Raw genomic sequence first — 17730 nt, 5'->3', positions numbered from 1 at the left:
GCTGTTAGCTTTAGCATCCTATTAACCTTGCAGAGTTGAAATTGGTGCCAATTTATTCATCTCAGGCTCGAGCTGGTGGGCCACAAGGCCACCACAGTAAGAAAAAATGACCTGTTGGCCGTGGCCCACTTGATGATCAAACAGCCCCTCTGATTAGGGGTCATAAGGTCCGAAATGCATCAATATAGGCTTCCTCTATGTCAGCTGCAGTTGTACCGACCACAGTCATCTCTACCTACCCCTTCAACTCAGCTCATGCGATTTTGGAGGTTAAGTTAAGCAAAACGAAATGAAATCAAGACAGATAGAATGGATTGAATTAAAGTACAAACAAATTGGAAAAATTGTAATGATTGAAAGAACAAAAAGAAGTTGCCAAAAAGGTGAAAGAGAAGAAATGAGAAAGTGTGCAACATGTTTTAGGTTTACACATTTAGGATACCAGTTCCACCCAAAGCCCGCTAGCTGCAGCCCTGATGACCTTAACAGTCTCCTGGCACCAAGAGGAGGAAGAAAGTGTCTGGACAGATGAGCAGGATGATACCAGCTAAAACAGGGTCAAGATGAGGAGGCCGCCCGCTGAGGACCTCCCAGCAGGAGGTAGAGACGGAGCTAGCCAGTTAGCGGCCTATCCTGCACAACTCAGAATACACACCAATGAATCGTTCATTTAACGTATCTCTTTTTGCCGTCGAGAGCTTCAATTGAGTGAACCAGTGCTATGTTGCTGTGATGTGAATGTATTTCTAAGTTAATATGATATCGCAACACAGTCTCACGGCATTTCATGTTATAGTCACGAAATGTATCTATTGATTCGTGTTCACCAAAACGATTTCCCCATTTTTTTCGTGTCACACAGAACGATTTTAAAAGCAATGTAATAATAATAATACATGAGACTTGCATAGCGCTTTTCAGGAAACTCAAAGACGCTTTGACAGAGAATTAAAAAATAAAAATACAAAAAGAGATAAACAAAACAGAAAATAGGGGAGGGGTGGGGGGTCAGTGGTTGAATACAGTGTTGAACAGGTGGGGAATCTCTGATGGATTGGGGTAGTGAGTTCCAGAGGGTGGGTGCAGCAACGGAGAAGGCTCTGCCGCCCCAGGACTTGAGGTTGGTCCAGGTGGGGAGGGACAGGAGGTTGGCAGTGGCAGAGCGGAGGGAGCGAGTGGGAGAGTGTCTGTGGAGGAGGTCAGTCAGGTAGGATGGGGCCAGGTTATGGAGGGCTTTGTATGTCATTAGGAGGATGTTACTGAATTCTCTGGGGGATGGGGAGCCAGTGGAGCTTGATGAGGAGGGGTGTAATGTGTTCACGGATTCGGGTGTGGGTGAGTAAAAAAAATGAAAAACAAATTTGAAGGAAAAAGAGATAAAAAAAAATACAGATTTCAGTATTCGGACGCAGAACGATTTTAGAAGCAATGTATTGGTAGTATGTTTCGTGCCTGCACAAAATAATAACAAATTAGAAGGAAAAAAGATTAAAGAAAATACAGATTTCAGTATTCTGAGGCTCTTTTCCCCATTTATTTTCCTCGCGGACGGCAAAAAAACTCAGACATTATACTATTTCAAATAAAAGGGTTAGGGTTAGGCTTAGGGTAAGATATTGAGTAAGAAAATGTCTTTATGAACCCCACAGCTTCCGGTCTTCCAAGACCCGACCGGACAAAAAGACGTGCTGCAGGCACGAAACATACTACAAATAGAAATTCATTGCTTTTCGTGTGACACGGAAAAAAATGTGAAAATCGTGTTGGTGTCAATAGATGAAATTAATTTTGTGACGATAACACGAAATGCCGTGAGACTGGGGGCTATCAGCATCAATTGTGTGTAGAACTGCTTTCTAACCCTGTTGAGGTGAATTGAGTTAATGTGCTGTTAGCAAGGGATTGGCTGACTTTAGTTCCCTGTTCAACCCTGTCTCTCTCAAACAAGAAAGGTAATAAGCGTAGTTCCCAAGATGTCCAACTTTTCCTTTAATAGAATTATAAGGCCTGAAGGGAACTTTGAGAAACTTTAGCTTAGCCAAGAACAAAGAAACAAGAGCTGTAGCTCAGAGCAGTCTCAGCTCTTTAAAGGAACAATTCAGTAAGGAAATGCTGATTTAATGCTGTTACACAGCTCCTGCTGACTTTTATAATATATCAGCTTCCAGCATTGTAAGCAGGTGTCATTTCTCTCTTCAGTTTTTCAGCCGTCACCTACCTCCTGCGCCATCATCCTTGAGTTCTCAGCTGACAGCATGTTAAACCTCTCCAGTTTCCCATGTTCTTTTCTCATCATCGTTGCCAAGAGCGTTGTTTGAATACTTCTCTTAGCCAGAACCAATGGCCTCCTCTGACCTCTCTCATCTGTGAGTGCTTCCCAGGGCCGCTGCTGACTGGCGTTTTGCACTCTGTGAATAACAGTCATCACCGACTGCAGTGCGCCAATATCCCAGGAGGCTGTCACTTTCTGCGACAACATGTCTGGCACAGACAACCATGCTACATCTAAAGTCACCTTAACCACCCGTCTCTGCCATTCTTACATTTAGTCAACAGCAGCTGAACATCTCATCCCTGTCTGCGTGCATTACGCTCCTGCTTTATTTCAAATATGACTCACTGTCTGGAGGAGTGAGCCGCTGACGTGAACAGGGATGCGAAGCCAAGAAAGTGGAGTCGATTTCAGGACGTCAATTATCAGTTTAGAATTGCAATAATGGGAGTGTTTTTCTCTCTGCTCTAGTGAAAATAACATTTTGTTTTTCTAAAGACACACACTGCTTACCTTGAAATATGGCAGCGTTTTGGATGATGATACGCTTGAGTTGAGCGCTGACAACCTGCAGACCAGACTCCATGTTGCTGCGTGCGGCTACCTGATACCGCTCCTCCATTTTCTTGGAACAGCATGTCGGGCCTTTGGTTTGGCAGACCTGCAGATCGGCACCTGGTAGGAAATCAGAAGGACAGGAGTGTGGATGAGTAGAGGACAGGAGCTGTGAAAAAGCCACTTTTATTTAATTCTCATGAACCAGAAGCCCTTTCTTTTTACACAAAATGATTCAGCTGCATCCCTCTGCATAATAAACACAGGAAACACTATACAGCAGATTCTGCAGCCTTAATGAGCGTGTGATTGCTCTCATTATGAGGAGGCTGTGTTATGAAGCGAGTCTGAAGCCCAAAATAAATTGCTCAAAAAAAGAAAAAAAAGAGTAATTTCAATGCACATTCACGCAACACACCCTGGCTGCGTTGTACTCCTCAGAGATCAATTTGGTCAACAGAAAAAGTTTTCCCACCACTCCAGGCTACACTTTTCACACCGAGGATCCAAAAATAAGAATCTGTTAGGCACAAAGATGTGAGCCGGGAGCAGTTCAGCGTGCAGACAAACAAATGCAGGTCTCAGCGTGCTTTCACTATGACATGAGAAAAACAGCCAGGAGTCAAATTGAGGGTGATGAAACAACATTTCTACGCCTGGCCACTGACTTTACAGGTTGTTTACACAGAGGAGAAATAATTGGATTCCCAGAGCTTCCCTTTGAAAGATGCAGTTGTAAGCCAGCGGAGGCAAAACTAAGGTGACAAGGAAAGGTAGGCTGTCTGACGCAGCTGTACATAACCAGATCAAAGAACAAACGCCCCGAAGAAATGAATTCAACTTGAAAAAATCCCAGTGAGGAGGGACACAAAGACTTAGTTAGAAATGAGTCAACGTGCCACAGCTGCTGCAACATCCAGGGTGAACGAACTGCAGTTTTCTGCGTGACAATGCACTGTCTGGAGGATGTCTTTTATAGAGAACCATTCACAATCCTCTACCATTAAAATGTCACAGCAACGCTTTTAAGAACAAAACAACTTCTAAAGTTTGAAAACAGTCAAAATAAACTAATGTGACACATTTACAAAAGATACATCTATGTTGCAGTTATCACGATTATGTGTCTAACACTTCTATTGGAAAAGAAAGGTACATTGGAATACGCTCTTTCTGTAGATTTCCAACCAATTCCCAGATCACTGCTTTAAAACGATGCACGCAGACGTAAATAGGGCACAAGCGTGTGATGTTTGAATACAAAGAGGAGCTCCTTCTCCTTCCCTTTTCTATCTCTCTCTGTCCCATGTGGTTGTTAAAAGCTTGGTGGAGGATGCAGAAGCTGTGTTGCGTTCAGGATCTTCTGCCTGAGAGGCGTCAGTGACAAGGGCCTGATTGATGGCGCGGTAAACAAATGTCAGGGGAGTCTGCCAGCGGTCGGGATGCGGAGGATGTAGAGAGGGGAGATTAATTTGGAGGGAGGGATCGAGTATGTATATTTATATATCAGAAAAGTCTTGATAACAAGCGTGTCAAAAGACAGACGAAAGGCTTTTGTCAAGACCGAGGCTTTATCTTAAATATGAAAAGTGAATCTCTCAATTGGTTTGAGGAGAACTTCAAACAAAGGGATCCTAGGAAACAAAGCTGCGAGGGTAACAATGGAAACAGCAGGAAGTCAAACTAGCAGGAGATGCAACAGAGCGACAGTGTCGATAATGAGTAAGTACCGGGGAGTCGAGCGGGGAACAGCTTCGGTTTACTTCCAGCTCGCTCCTGACTCCCATCAGGGTTTAAAGGTACACCGTCTAATGAGTGAAACAGGCAATAAAACTGTCACATGCCACCTTTTGTATAAATACTGACAGGCTTAATATCTTAAATCAATGCCGACAAAGGAGTCCTGACAGATAAGATCAAGCTAATTTCAGGCTGCAGGGGCGAAATGATTAAGCTGTCAATAGCACCATAGGCTAGGTAAGCGCAGAAAGGCGAGGATTTGGCAATTATCTGCGGCCTAGCAGACAGTTTCATCTGAGCCTTAGTCGCTTTGCAGATGATAAATGCGTTTCATTGCAGAAGTTCCACTGCGATGAGGAAATAAGTGAAGGATTCGACAGGAAAATTATTCCCTGTAGAGTTTCACAAATAACAAAGTGATACCATCTAAATAAAGCATTCTTTCTGACTGACAGATCACTTGGGAATAAGCTTCTTGCTATTCCTCTTTGCTTTAGGCTAACCCTCCTCCTCCTCCTCCTCGTGTTTTCTTAAGTCGTCGTCAACCCTGAACAGTTTTGTTCTGAGCTTGTTTCACTTCACATACCTTGAGTTTAATAGCCACCGGGCACCTCGACCCCCTTTCTATCAGTCTGTCATTGGTTAATTAGTCGATTCTTGTGTCCTGATTGCCACTTCTCTGGCACAAAATGAAGAGAGACAAGGTGCAGGGCTCGGAGAAATTTAGATGTAAATTTGCCCTCCAACATACAATATCAGTCCAAGGTGACGCCCTTAACTTATTACCTACTTTCAATCAATACTTTGAAATGGCGAGCTAGATGATTCTACATGCAGAACAGCTGCAAGTTTCAGTGTCAAGGTCTTTGAATGGCTTTTCAAAAAAACGCATTGATCGCCCCTCGGTTTGTCATCTGACGATCCTTTGCTGCATGAAATAATGTTTTCTGTGGAAATGCCAAGGGTGAAAACTCCAGCAGGGGCTCAAACAGTCCTGTGTACACTGAGAGGAGTCCCTTCCTTTCACATCTTTAACAAGCTCGGGGACTACAAGCCATATGAAAAAGAGGGGGGTGGGGGGGTAGCCACAAATACACTCTCTTAGTTCCCCAGCACCAATTAGAAAGCTATCACTATGCAAGCTTAATGGTGGAGAGAGACCATGGGGGAAAAACAAGTTGTTTTAAGATATAGAATATGATAAAAGCTGTTCATTATGAGCATAAATTATACATCAAGTACCAGTGTGAAGCATGTGGGACTCATGGCTTCCTCTCCAGGGCAAAACAAGCCAGTGTCACTTTGTAAAGACAATAAAATGAAGATAGCGCAATTTACAACCAACCTAAGGAATAATAATATCATTAGCTACTGGGGGATTATGTTTTAAGTGTTTTTAGGGGCTTTGCTGACTGCTCCACTTTGAGATCGTTTGATGAAGCAATCATTTGAAAGCGGGAGAGTGAATGTGCAAGAGCCCGATCTCTACATAGCACAATGAGACTGCAAACACAAGGGATTGCCGTTAAAAAGAGACATGTCACAATATGAAGACGTGAGTAAACGAGACACACATCCAGGCTTACTTGGACTAAAAGACTTCTCGATTCAGGTCAAACTGATCCACCTATTCGTCATGTCCGGTGTCTTTTAAGGCCCAGATACACCGGCCAGTCACCTGAGATGTCGCCGACGCCGACACCGACTGTTGCGTCGCCGGACTCTCCTGCGTATTTGCCGACTTCGCGCACTGGAACACACCGCAAATCCGAGCCGAGCATGTATGAACTGCGCATGCGTGAGTGGCAATAACTCTCCTTACCAGCAGGCGGCGGTAGTGTGTATTCATCATTCAAAAGAGGCAACAACCCGGAAAACAGAGAAGAAGAACAGACTCCGTGATATAAACAAACAACAAATAGCGTTTTTCTTTCCATTTTCACTCTCGTCCATTGAAAACATGAACGAACAGGAGCTCTATAAACCGATGAGGTGAAATAGCCGTCCGTGTGTGTTCCATCTTCCATTTTAAATCATTTGTTTATCTCCCTCACTTCCGTTAACGCTTCTCATGCACTGATTCGCTAGCTGAACAGCCAATCAGTGTTATCCCTTTGTCCGACTTCCGGTGGTGTTCCCGACGCCGATTCAACATGTTGAATCGGCAAGAAAAGGCGTCAGGTCGGCAGAAAAGACCCGACGGTGCGGCGCACACCACTCCGAATAGGGCGTGCCCACGCTCATGTTCGGCCCGACTCCCATTTACTGCCGATTTCGGGCCGGTGTATCTGGGCCTTTAGAGTTTAGGGTTGGGGTTATCTAACCCACACACACACACACCGGCTCTGCTGGCGGCAAATTCAATTACAACAGACACCTATACACTCCACAACAGACACCTACTGACTGTACAACACACACATACAGCTCCTAAAGCATATCATGTATATCAGGCTACAGCCCTTGTATATTTTATTATGTGAAGCACTATATGGTGTCATGAAAAATATCTACTGTTTACTTGTAGATATCTACTAAAGCATACAAATAAAGTGTGTAATGTAGGCCTGTTACATATATTATTGCTGTTCTCACTGTAAACATCGCCTCACAATGAAAGCAGTTGTATTAAAATAAATAGCCTAACATCCAGGGGAGATGTGATTAGTGAGTAAACAAACGGTAAAGGGCAGAAAGTCTGATGCACATTTGATCATCTTGAATAACTTATAATCACAACGGGAACAGTTTGCAGAGCTGTNATTAAGTAGAATCGTACTCTATAGGGGGCTTCACACCAAGTACTTTCCCACAAAGGTTCCTGAGAACTCTTAGTTCTCGTGAACTAAGTACAGATCGCGTTCACACCGGAAATTAGTTCCTGGGGGTGGATTAGGCAAATGAAGCCTCTGACGTCACTTCTTCTTCTTCTGCTTTGGGTTTACTGGCAGGCCGCAAACAACTTCACGGCGTATACTGCCGCCCAAAATCCCCGGCCGGAAGTCCGCGGAGTTAGGACTGGCTTCAGTCGAAGCTGCTGGGACTTCCAGCAGCTTCTACTGAAGCCTTCCGATTAAACGGCCAGAACGCCGACACCTCCTCATCTCCACCGCTCCCATCTTTTATTTTGTGTTGTCATAAGTTAGTCTCTCTGCATTTCTGCGCTGGGCTAATGCTAATAATGCAATGCGAGGATAATAAAATGGCGGCTTCACAAAAGTTTTTGGGAGTTTGACGGGGCCTGGTTTGCATTCCGCCCAGCCAATCAGACACAGGAACCTTTTTCTCCCACGAAAGTCCCTGCTCTCTAGCAGGGACTGAAAAGGGGGTAAAAAAGGTTCTCGATAACTAATTTAGACTTTTTGGTGTGAACGCATCTAAATCTTAGTTCTCAGGAACCTTTGTGGGAAAAGTACTTGTGAACGCGCCTCATGTGACACCGATCTACAGCTGTGAGAGAGTCAGGTAATGGAGGCAGTGTTAGTTCCAGCAGTAGCTCACCTCACAGCTATGAGAGGGGGGTGGGGATGTTGGGAGGGAGGAAGGAGAGGGACAGAAGGAGCTAGAGAGATCAGTGAAGGGGGAGGGGGAGATAGGATGAAGTGGATGGGGGGGGCGAGTGAGGGAGCTGGGAGGAAGAGGAGGGAGGATGAGGTGGAGGGGGGGTGAGGGAGCTGGGAGGATAAGGATGGAGAGAGAGAGGGGAGAGATGAGAGAGAAGGAGAGAGGACAGAGAGAGAGCGACGGAAGTGGAGGGGGGAGGCAGGGAGGTCGGACAGAGGCTCAGAGGAGAAGGAAAGGGAGGGGAAAGGAGATGAGAGGGGAGGGGGAAATGGAAGAGGGTGAGAAAAAAAAGAGGGGGCGATGGGTAGACAGGGAGGGGGAGTGATAGGAAGGGAGAAAAAAGCAGAGGCTGAGCGGGAAGGAGAGAAGGAAGAGGAGACTCTCTCTGCTGAGGGCTGAGATAACCATGAGAAAAAAACTTATGTTCTGCTTCACAGCCCCTCATCATCCCCTTCCATGTGTACATGTTCACTGAGGGGACAACAGACATATTCACAGCAGAAAAGTTTGTGTTGAGGGGGGGGCTTTCATGTGTGACAAAGATCATGAATAGCTAACGTTCACTGCGGCCTGTCGTTAAAGCACTTTGTGGACAGATGCTTTTTTTTGGTATTAAGACAACTGTCTAGAAATCTCCGTTCATCTCAGCTATAGATATCTGTAGACACCCCCATCTCACCCTGGCATTTATCTATGATCCTTGTCTTGACACATTATTCTGAATGCCGGTATTACCCTCACATTTTACCTGGCATCGACATACTCTAAGTTCTTCCATACTGAGGAAGGATAGGATATCCACACACAGAGTGCAGACTGTAATGCAAGGTAACATATGGTCACCAAAGAAGGCTTATTTACATGTAGGTGTTAGACTTTAGATTCATCTTTACTGTATCGATGAGGACTTAGATCATTGTAAACCTGAATCATCTTGTCTTTAGAAAATGTAAGTCTTTTAGAAATAGAGTCGGTTCAGGAATGAGTTCTAAATCCCAGAAATGGCTGAGCGTTTCACCACTTCCTGTATCGTCACCTTGAAGTAGAGTCCTGCACGGGTCTGATTTTCAAGAACCGCTCCCGCCCCGCACTCGCGACGTGCAATACCGAACCCGCCCCGCTACCCGCACATATTGCCAATTAGTTCCGCAACCCGACCCGACCCGCCGGCACAAGATCCGCAACCCGACCCGAACCCGCATATATATAAGCAGTGAAAGCGTGCAATTATTAACACACGCAGTTGCATATTTGGCTCAAAAAGCCTGGGATGTTGGTTATTTTCGGCATCTAGGATGACACCAAAAGCCTCCCAGACGTTGGATTTCGCTCTTGAGGAAGAGTTATTGAAAATGCTGTATTCTCCGCTAGAGAGCTTCACCTCAGCTATTCAGAATGTGGCGCGCTCAACAGCAGATAGATGCGCTGCAGAGGTTATGATTATGCTCGGTCCCGCGGGGGAAAGGTCTGAGGACTTAAACATTAAACTAAATTATTATTATTTAAATATATTTATTATGCAACACCCGCATCCCGACCCGCATCATCTTTGTTTTACCCAGAAGCGAACCCGGAATGGTTTTTTGAACATGTTTTTGGTTTGAAGCCTGAAATAGGTTATGCGGTTAACACAAGCTGAAAAGATTGTTATGTTTTGTTCTACGTCAGCAAATACCTAGTGCAAACTAACTAATTTCTGGGATTAAATACTCATTCTTGATGACTCTATTCAACCTCCTGATATCAGTCACCTTAAAGATGTGGGGAATAAGATCTGAAATGGGCGTCTTGATGGTGGAGGGTCTAACGTGCTCACTCTTTATCCAAAATCCAGGATTTAAATGTAGCTGGGGATCTTTGCTGCATATCATCTAATTTGTTTCCTCCATGGTTTGCACATTGAGGCCAGCTCCCTGGTTCCTATGGAGTCAATGGGGTGGCAGTTGCATATTGGTATAAAAAGATTTGAGTCCCAGTACTGTGTTTCAAATTATAACATTGTGGCTAGAACAACATTTGTGAAGCTAAAAATATGAGGCTAAGTGTTATTGAGTCAATCTCTCCTCAGTGTGTTGGTAATGAGACAGTCAGCAGCAGATCTGACTGCCTCGGGGCATCAGTCATGTTTCTGTTTGAAATAAAAAGCTGATTGGAGTCACAGTGAACACTCGGCTTTTCTTTCTGAGAACAACTTAATAAGTTATTCAGTGTGTGGACGACAGATATAAGTGGTCGCTTTTGTTGACTGCTGTAGTTTCATCCCTCAGAATACTGTTAGTCTGAATACGGCGATGACAGCTTTCCAAGGGTAAGCTCTGAAACTAAAAGGCTTGAGTTTCAGATTTGTTTTCTCCAGCATCTCTTCCCTTTCTTGTTCCTCCTCTCCTTCCTCAGCTCTGTCTCTGGTGCGTCTTTCACACCAGCGCTTTTCCCTTTCTAGCTCCGAGCTAGAGCTTTTCTGGTTCAGCTCCGGTTTCCCTTTTCTGCTCCCGCTTTGTTCACACCGCCCAGAGCCCGACTGGTGCTGCTGCTGCTGCGTCATGACTTCACCGTTTACATCGCTGATTTGCTCCCCAACGGCGTTACGACGCTCACAACAACAACAACATCAACAATGGGGGACTGCGTCGGGTCGATGATCGTGTTGCTTTTAATCAAACGAAGCCAGATTAAAATAAATAACGACTTCTCCAACCTTATACTTTTCTCCAGAGTGCTGTGGTTCATTGTTTATTAATATATTTCAGCGGCATTTACCGACCGCTGCAGTGCTGGCTGCTCTTCCACAGGAGTTTATTCTCCCGTTAGCTCCGGGTTAGCTCACACGGCAGCTGCCGCTGTAAAGTATTCACTGTCTGACTGTCACACAAGCAGCTGATACATATCCCCAATTCCCCATAAGTGAATGTGTTTCACTATGAATTGACGCTGTTTGGTATCACAACGCTGTTATTAAAGTTTCTCTGGTATAAAATGAGTGATGTTAGCATAGCAACCAAAGCTAAACTGACTATCTTGACTACTTGTTGTTGCTATCCTATTGTGACATAAGCAAGTATTTTTCATTATGATTCTACTTGTGATAGTCGGACATGACAACCTGTGCAGCCCATGTATTGATTCCATCAGATAGCTGCTATAATACAAAACAAAACGTCCGGCTGCTCTCCACAATGATCAATAACAGCGAACGGATGGACAAAGTAAGGTACAAATAAACAGAATCACACGAAGCCTGGATAGTGTTGCCTGACTTTATAAAGTGTTTTTTTTTATAAGTGTGTGGTTGCGTTCTAGTCACTTTGCTCAGCACTACTGCTTGTTACAACTTTTATTTGCCGTACTCGCCTTTAACTGTTAGCTCAGGTTAATCTCGCCCCCCTCTGACGTAAGCCTGACGTATGCGGTTCTTGCTTCTAGACCGACATTTTTTTGGTGCTTGAAACGAACCGGATTCCGGAGCTTAGAGGCGGCTCCGCTGCGGTGTGAACAGTGCTTTTCAGGCTCTAGCTCCGAACCAGCCCTGGAACCGCGTTGGTGTGAAAGCCCCATAACAAACACTTCACTTCTATTGGCTATAGCGCTCCAACACATTGTCATAATAAACTAAGGGGCGGGACATCTCTAAGCGGCTGACCAATCACAACCAAGCCGGCCAGCTAACCAATCAGAGCAGACTGGGCTCTGGTTTCAGACAGAGGGAGAAAAGAGGTGCTGCAGCACAGGCAGTATGAGAAAAATAAAGAGCTTTTTGAACATTAAAGCATGGAGACATGTCACAGTAGAGGCACGAGATTAAAACAAGAACCTGAAAATGAGCATAATAGGGCGGGCCCCTTTAAGAACCCTCCCAGCTCTGTGTATAATTATGAATACCAAAACATATATAAATGTCTGTGAGCACATACGATCCAAATCATATGTAAACGGTGCAGGTTGTTACTTAAAGTTGGTGAAGTTTCAACACACAGTGACGCCCTTGGACCCTGCAGATAAATCCCGAGAACGCCAACTCATCTCCTGCACCTATTTCTGGCTTCTACAATCAAAGAACATGAGACTATAATTTCTTCAGCTCAGACTCCTTTGTACGACCACTGTTTTTGGTGTATCGATGAGAGACAGCTGTCAGCCCAGCCTCCAGCAAACATGTCTTCCATTTAGTGGGAATCAGGCGCTCCTCTCTCATGAATCTGCTGCTGTCAGAGATCCTCCACGTCCTCCGCTCCCAAACACCGGCGAACACTGATGGAGCTGCTTTCACACTCATGTCCCGGGGTAAGTGCCTCTCTCTCTCTCGCACATATATGACTACGCGGTGGAGCGAACTGACACCCAGCCTCCATTTCACCTTCAGACACTACAACCACCCACAGCCACAGCCACAACAAAGACATGAGTGGTACTCCTACAGCACTGTTTGTGTTTTTCATATCTCCACTGTAGTGCTTTTTTTCACTTCTTTTAAAAATCACGAGGGCGGAAAGAAAAACTTAAGCTTTTTGTGTTTTGGTGGTTTATACCCTCTTGGCACCACATGCAGCATTATTAGCTCTGCGGACATCTCTCTGAATCAGACACCTCCCACACATGATACATCATATTATCAATACACACACACACATAGAGAAAGTGATACTTCTCTCAGTAGAATCACAGCAAGCCATCCTCAACATTTAACTTCATCAATCTTTCATCAGCCTCATGCCTCAATGAAGAACTAGCGTTACATTAGGGCCGCACAGTTACCGCATTCAATTGCACATTTTCGAGCAAGCACAAAGTTCAGAACTATTATAGCAAACCTCTTCAACTTATTCTGCAATTATTAATGACAGATGTTTTATGGATGACCACAAAATTGGACCCAAAGAATGTACTGAATGTATGAGAAGGAAGCGGCTGCATATTTGATGCTTTTGTGAAATGTAAAGCAAAAAAGCTCATTAGTAAAGCAGAATAAGAAGAGCTGGGATTTATGGAAATCCTACCTAAAGTATAAGCTTAGCGCCAACTCTCATATTACTTTTTAAATCTTTATGCATTGCTTACATTTAGTCTAGGATTTCAATGTCACCACTGGATTAAGTGACAGTTTGAAAACATGGGAAGTTTAATATGAGTCTATTTATTTGAAGGAAAACTAAAATACTATATTTTAAAGAATATTATGCGACTTTACATGTTTTTCAGAATAATGCAACATTTTGCAACAGCTTCTTCCATGTGGATTTACACAGAGATCCATATAAAACGGAATATATTATCAATGCAGTGAATGTGATCATTGTTGATGATGTAACGTTTGGTAATGCAACTGTTACTGCACTGAAAAACATTCATATTGTTTTAATGCAGTGGTTCCCAACATAGGGGTTTGGGCCCCCACACAGTCACAAGAGAAACCTAAAAGGGTCCCAGGGTGATAAACAGACTAAGAAAACAGAAAATACAAATCAAATTATGTTTATCTAGTCAGAATTTCCTTCATTCTTTGCTTATTTTCTATCCATATAATGCAAACAACATCACACTTTGATTAAACTGGACCACTAAAAATTAGTTGCAATAAGACACACATTTCTAACCGCAGCTTATCAAACATTATTCAATCAACATGACATTTTACAAGGTTGCTTCTTCTCTCTGCGTTCAGGCCTCATTGTTGAAAAAATATTGAATTGTGAGGGGACTTTAATATTTTACAGGATAAAATACTTTTTGTGGCAAAGCCAAGGCAACATGCTCCTCACTGCAGACCTTGCTAAAAGTGTGAACTTCGGATGTGTTTATAAAAAATGTAAATGTACACTGCAATCGGTTGCAAACTGTTTCTCAATCATTTGTATTTTTCGTCATATTCTACTATATTTCTCTACAGATGCTCTCAGAGTGGTGTCCCTTTTTGTCTTCAGGAGATCAAGAATTGTTGAATATTCCGATTATTTAATTCGTCATGTAAGAAACATTTCCTTCGATGTTAAAGTCAACTACACTTGTACGAGTACGTGATTCTACATCGATCAATGAATATCTAAGGTTGATTATATTGATGTTGCTTGTATGGTTTAACAGCGCAGAGTTAGCATTGTGCAGTAACAAACACTTTTTTGTACATATTTTATTATGTCTGGCTTTCGATTTGATCATGTACTGTTGGTGTAACATTATGAATGTGAGACTTTCTCTTATTTAATTAGTTTTTTGTTTTTATTGTAGATGGTCAGAAATATGGTGTAAACTGTCTTTTATGTGGATCCTAAGAATAAAGTCAAAAGTACCTACCCATAAAACACTTTGTCAAATGTGTTACACGGGACATGTTAAAGGTCACATAAATCTGTGTTCCCCCTGTTTTAAGAGATTCTGAAAAAGATTCTCTCTTTTTGTCCTAATCCATTTTATAAAAATCCGTCTGAAAATGAGCTAATCAGTTTTTGGTTGTGCAACCATTAGCCAATACCCAATCAAGGTATCACCCGTCCACCTTATCACCTGAATCTCCTCCTAGAGCACCATTGTTTCAATCATCTCTCAGAGGGGCGTGGTCAGCAGCAGCTCATTAGCATTTAAAGAGACCTATAATATATTGTTGAAAAAGAGTATAATAGGGGACCTTTAAAACCTTATATTATAGTTTGTATACACATGTCAGCCCAATTGGGAATCTTATAGTAACCTGTGTGTTTTGTATATATTGGATTTACTTCCTCGTTGTTGCACTGCTGCATATGCTAATCCAACCATTTTTCCTTTTTCTTGTGACATCAAAATCCAGTTTTTAAAAATGTATGGAGCTGTTTCCCCGTCTTTTTTTTCACAATTTCACTTAATAAAGATGTCCAAATAGAGAAATGAACACATTTTTACCGAGCCAAATATTTAATTGTGTGCATATTTATTTATATTGATCTATTTTATATCTTATATTTTGTATCATAGCATTATACTTTATACTTTTTATCCTCAGCTAAGCATCTGCAGGGTTGCTCCAAAGACATGTAATTGCACAGTGACATTATCTTATCTAAAAAGGATATATTTCACATTTCATTTGTTAAACAGTTTATCCAAATGTATCCATTTTCAACACCCTATTAGACTTCTTATGGACAAACTGTGATAAAACGTCAAGTAAAAGTCATGCATTTAAAATCTCACCTGTGAACCAAATATGACCTAAAACATATATATGAAGTGAAAAGTGAAACATGTACAACTACCTCAAAGTTGTATGTATAATAAATGTACTTGCTTTCCACCACTGCTGAGACCAACATTTACAAATGAATGAAAGCTGAATGTACTAAACATGTCTTTATTCATGATCATGAGCCTTTCATAAGATGAGGAAACATCAAATGATTTCAAGATACAACTAAATAACATAAAATTATGTGTTTAAAAAGAAGCATTAGGTTTTTTAATCCATGTTGTACATTCATCTGGAAATCTTTTTAGTGCAGATGTCTGAATCCACTACCATCAGTCACTTTGCTAAGGCACCGCACTAGCAGCTGACTTCATAAAACCAGCAATTAATCTGCAGCAGAGTAGCCGGGGGCGTCGCGGGGATGTGTAAACCAAACTACCTCTTAACAGGCCAGGATGAATTGTCCTTTGGCTGACTGCTGGATTGATTTCCACTGGAGGTAATGTTTCCCGAGATGCCTGGCGCGCAGGGCTCAGGGAAGATGCAAAGCTGGGCCGCTCTGAAAATATTCCTAAATATTCCTCTGGCTGATAAAATGCTTGATGACCAAATAGGTGTAGGGTGTATGATTACAGATACACGGAGAGATGTAAGGGCTCAGCAGGTTGGAGCTGCATGCACACAGAGATAGATTAATACAGGCTGGCCGCTGGCGTGACAAACTGTGCTTCAAAGTGCAGATTTTCCTGCTGTTTGTCTTGAATCAGCTGTGTGATTCATTACACTCTCCTGTGAACATTTTGCATTATTTGGTAAACATCTCTCCGGAGAATCAGGTGCATGCTGCGAATGGAGAGAAAACCGATCACCTGGAGCACTTTCCACATGCTGACATGACACTCTTAACACCCAATTCTGCCTTTGCATCTGGCTCTGATTCAGCCACATGACAGAAATTCTCATTTGCATCCTGGATCAGAAACATGCAACAGGCTCCAGCAGTGCACACACACGCTGTGTTCTGCAAAATGTAATCGGGGGGATTCATCTATCCTGCAAATACCTCAATGAATTCACTATTAGCTCAGTTTTTAAAAAGTCGAGTCACTTTTCTTGTTCTTTCCACTAAAGGGCAGAGTCACTGACATTGGAGCTCCTGGGAACATAATTACCCCTTTGGATAAATGCAGGTTTTGCTTCCATTGTTGGTTACAATTCAAATCACACCTCTAATATATATTCTGTGACAATGTGGCAGCTTAAAAATGACTATTAATCACCTGTTTCAAACTTAGCAGGAGATTCAAGCCCACACAAAAAAAACAAATGCAAGAAATCTGCTTCCAATTTCCAAAAATCAGTGGCTCCACTTTTGGATTGATCGATTCTATATTTTTTACAAGATACTTAACTGGCCAATAGATTTTTTTTTTTTTACAGAGCAGGTTGTTGAGCCAGAGGGATGGAGAGTGTGTGTGGGTTGGCTCTCTGATGAAGCCTTGAAATGTAGTGGCTGGAGGACTGTAATGGTGCATCCAATTTGTTTGCGTAAAAGCTATAAAGCTACGTGTCAAAGCTTAAAGTTGATCATAGTTACCGGACACCGGCGTTTCTGGGACCCATTTGGAGCTCGGATGCAGAGACTGGAACACGGTGCGCACCTCCTGGCAGCTCGGCACCTGTCCTCCGGGCAGGGGGAACAGCTGGAGGAAGGCGCACAGAAAGAGTGCACTGTGCACTGATGGAGCAGCCATGGCAGGCACTTAAAAGCGAACAGAAATAAGACAGAAACCACGAAACTTCAACACATTAAAAGTTACACGAGCATCCCGGGTTTGCGCTGAAGAGAGGAAGCTGCTGCTCCAGGATCAGCATCCTCATGATTTGTTCGTGTCCGTCCGCTCAGAAATGTGCTCTGATAACTTGAGTCCCTCTTCACTCACGCCAATGACTCTCACCTCGCTGCACAGATGAATACAAGTGCGCGCTCCCTCTCCAAAAGCGCGCGTCACACAGCGTAAACCTGCGCCTATAGGTCTTCTCTCCCCCTCTCAAGCGTGATAGTAGTGATGCGAGCTGGCTGTGTGTGGATGCAGGAGTGGATAGGAGGGGGGTGATGCGGTGCACGAGCTGTCGTCGTGTTAGATGAATGGCAGTGTGTGTTATGGGATGCAATTGGGACACCGTCCCTGAGGCGCGTAATGTGCCCAGGAGATGCGCATACATTAAAATGAAAAATGACACATAAGCGTGGGATATGGTATGGAAATAAGCTTTTATTTTTGCAAAAACATGGGGAACGTGTACAGAAAACATGTGGGATGACACAATTAACAGCATCTACTTACTTCTAATAATTACACACATTTAATTGAATACCTATAGTGATTATTCTTCATCTTGAGTGGACAGTCTTTTGCATCAAGAGTCAATAAAGTCGAAATGG

At 43.1% G+C, this 17730-nt stretch overlaps 1 protein-coding gene across 1 annotated transcript; it reads right to left on the bottom strand.

Annotated features, from left to right (window-relative positions):
* Window positions 1–2785: 2785 nt before the first annotated feature.
* On the bottom strand, window positions 2786–17351 carry gpc3 (glypican 3; the record flags this gene model as incomplete). Its single annotated transcript, XM_010770096.1, has 2 exons — window positions 16882–17351; window positions 2786–2947 (listed from the first exon to the last, which is right to left on the bottom strand). Coding segments are annotated over exons 1-2 (319 nt in total), but the record flags the coding sequence as incomplete, so codon positions are not given.
* Window positions 17352–17730: the final 379 nt, after the last annotated feature.

Source organism: Notothenia coriiceps, unplaced genomic scaffold, assembly GCF_000735185.1.
Source record: "Notothenia coriiceps isolate Sejong01 unplaced genomic scaffold, NC01 NC01_scaffold00008341, whole genome shotgun sequence".
NCBI lineage: Eukaryota > Metazoa > Chordata > Actinopteri > Perciformes > Nototheniidae > Notothenia > Notothenia coriiceps.
Note: the sequence above shows the minus strand (reverse complement) of the source record. Positions and strands in the feature narration are given on the sequence as shown.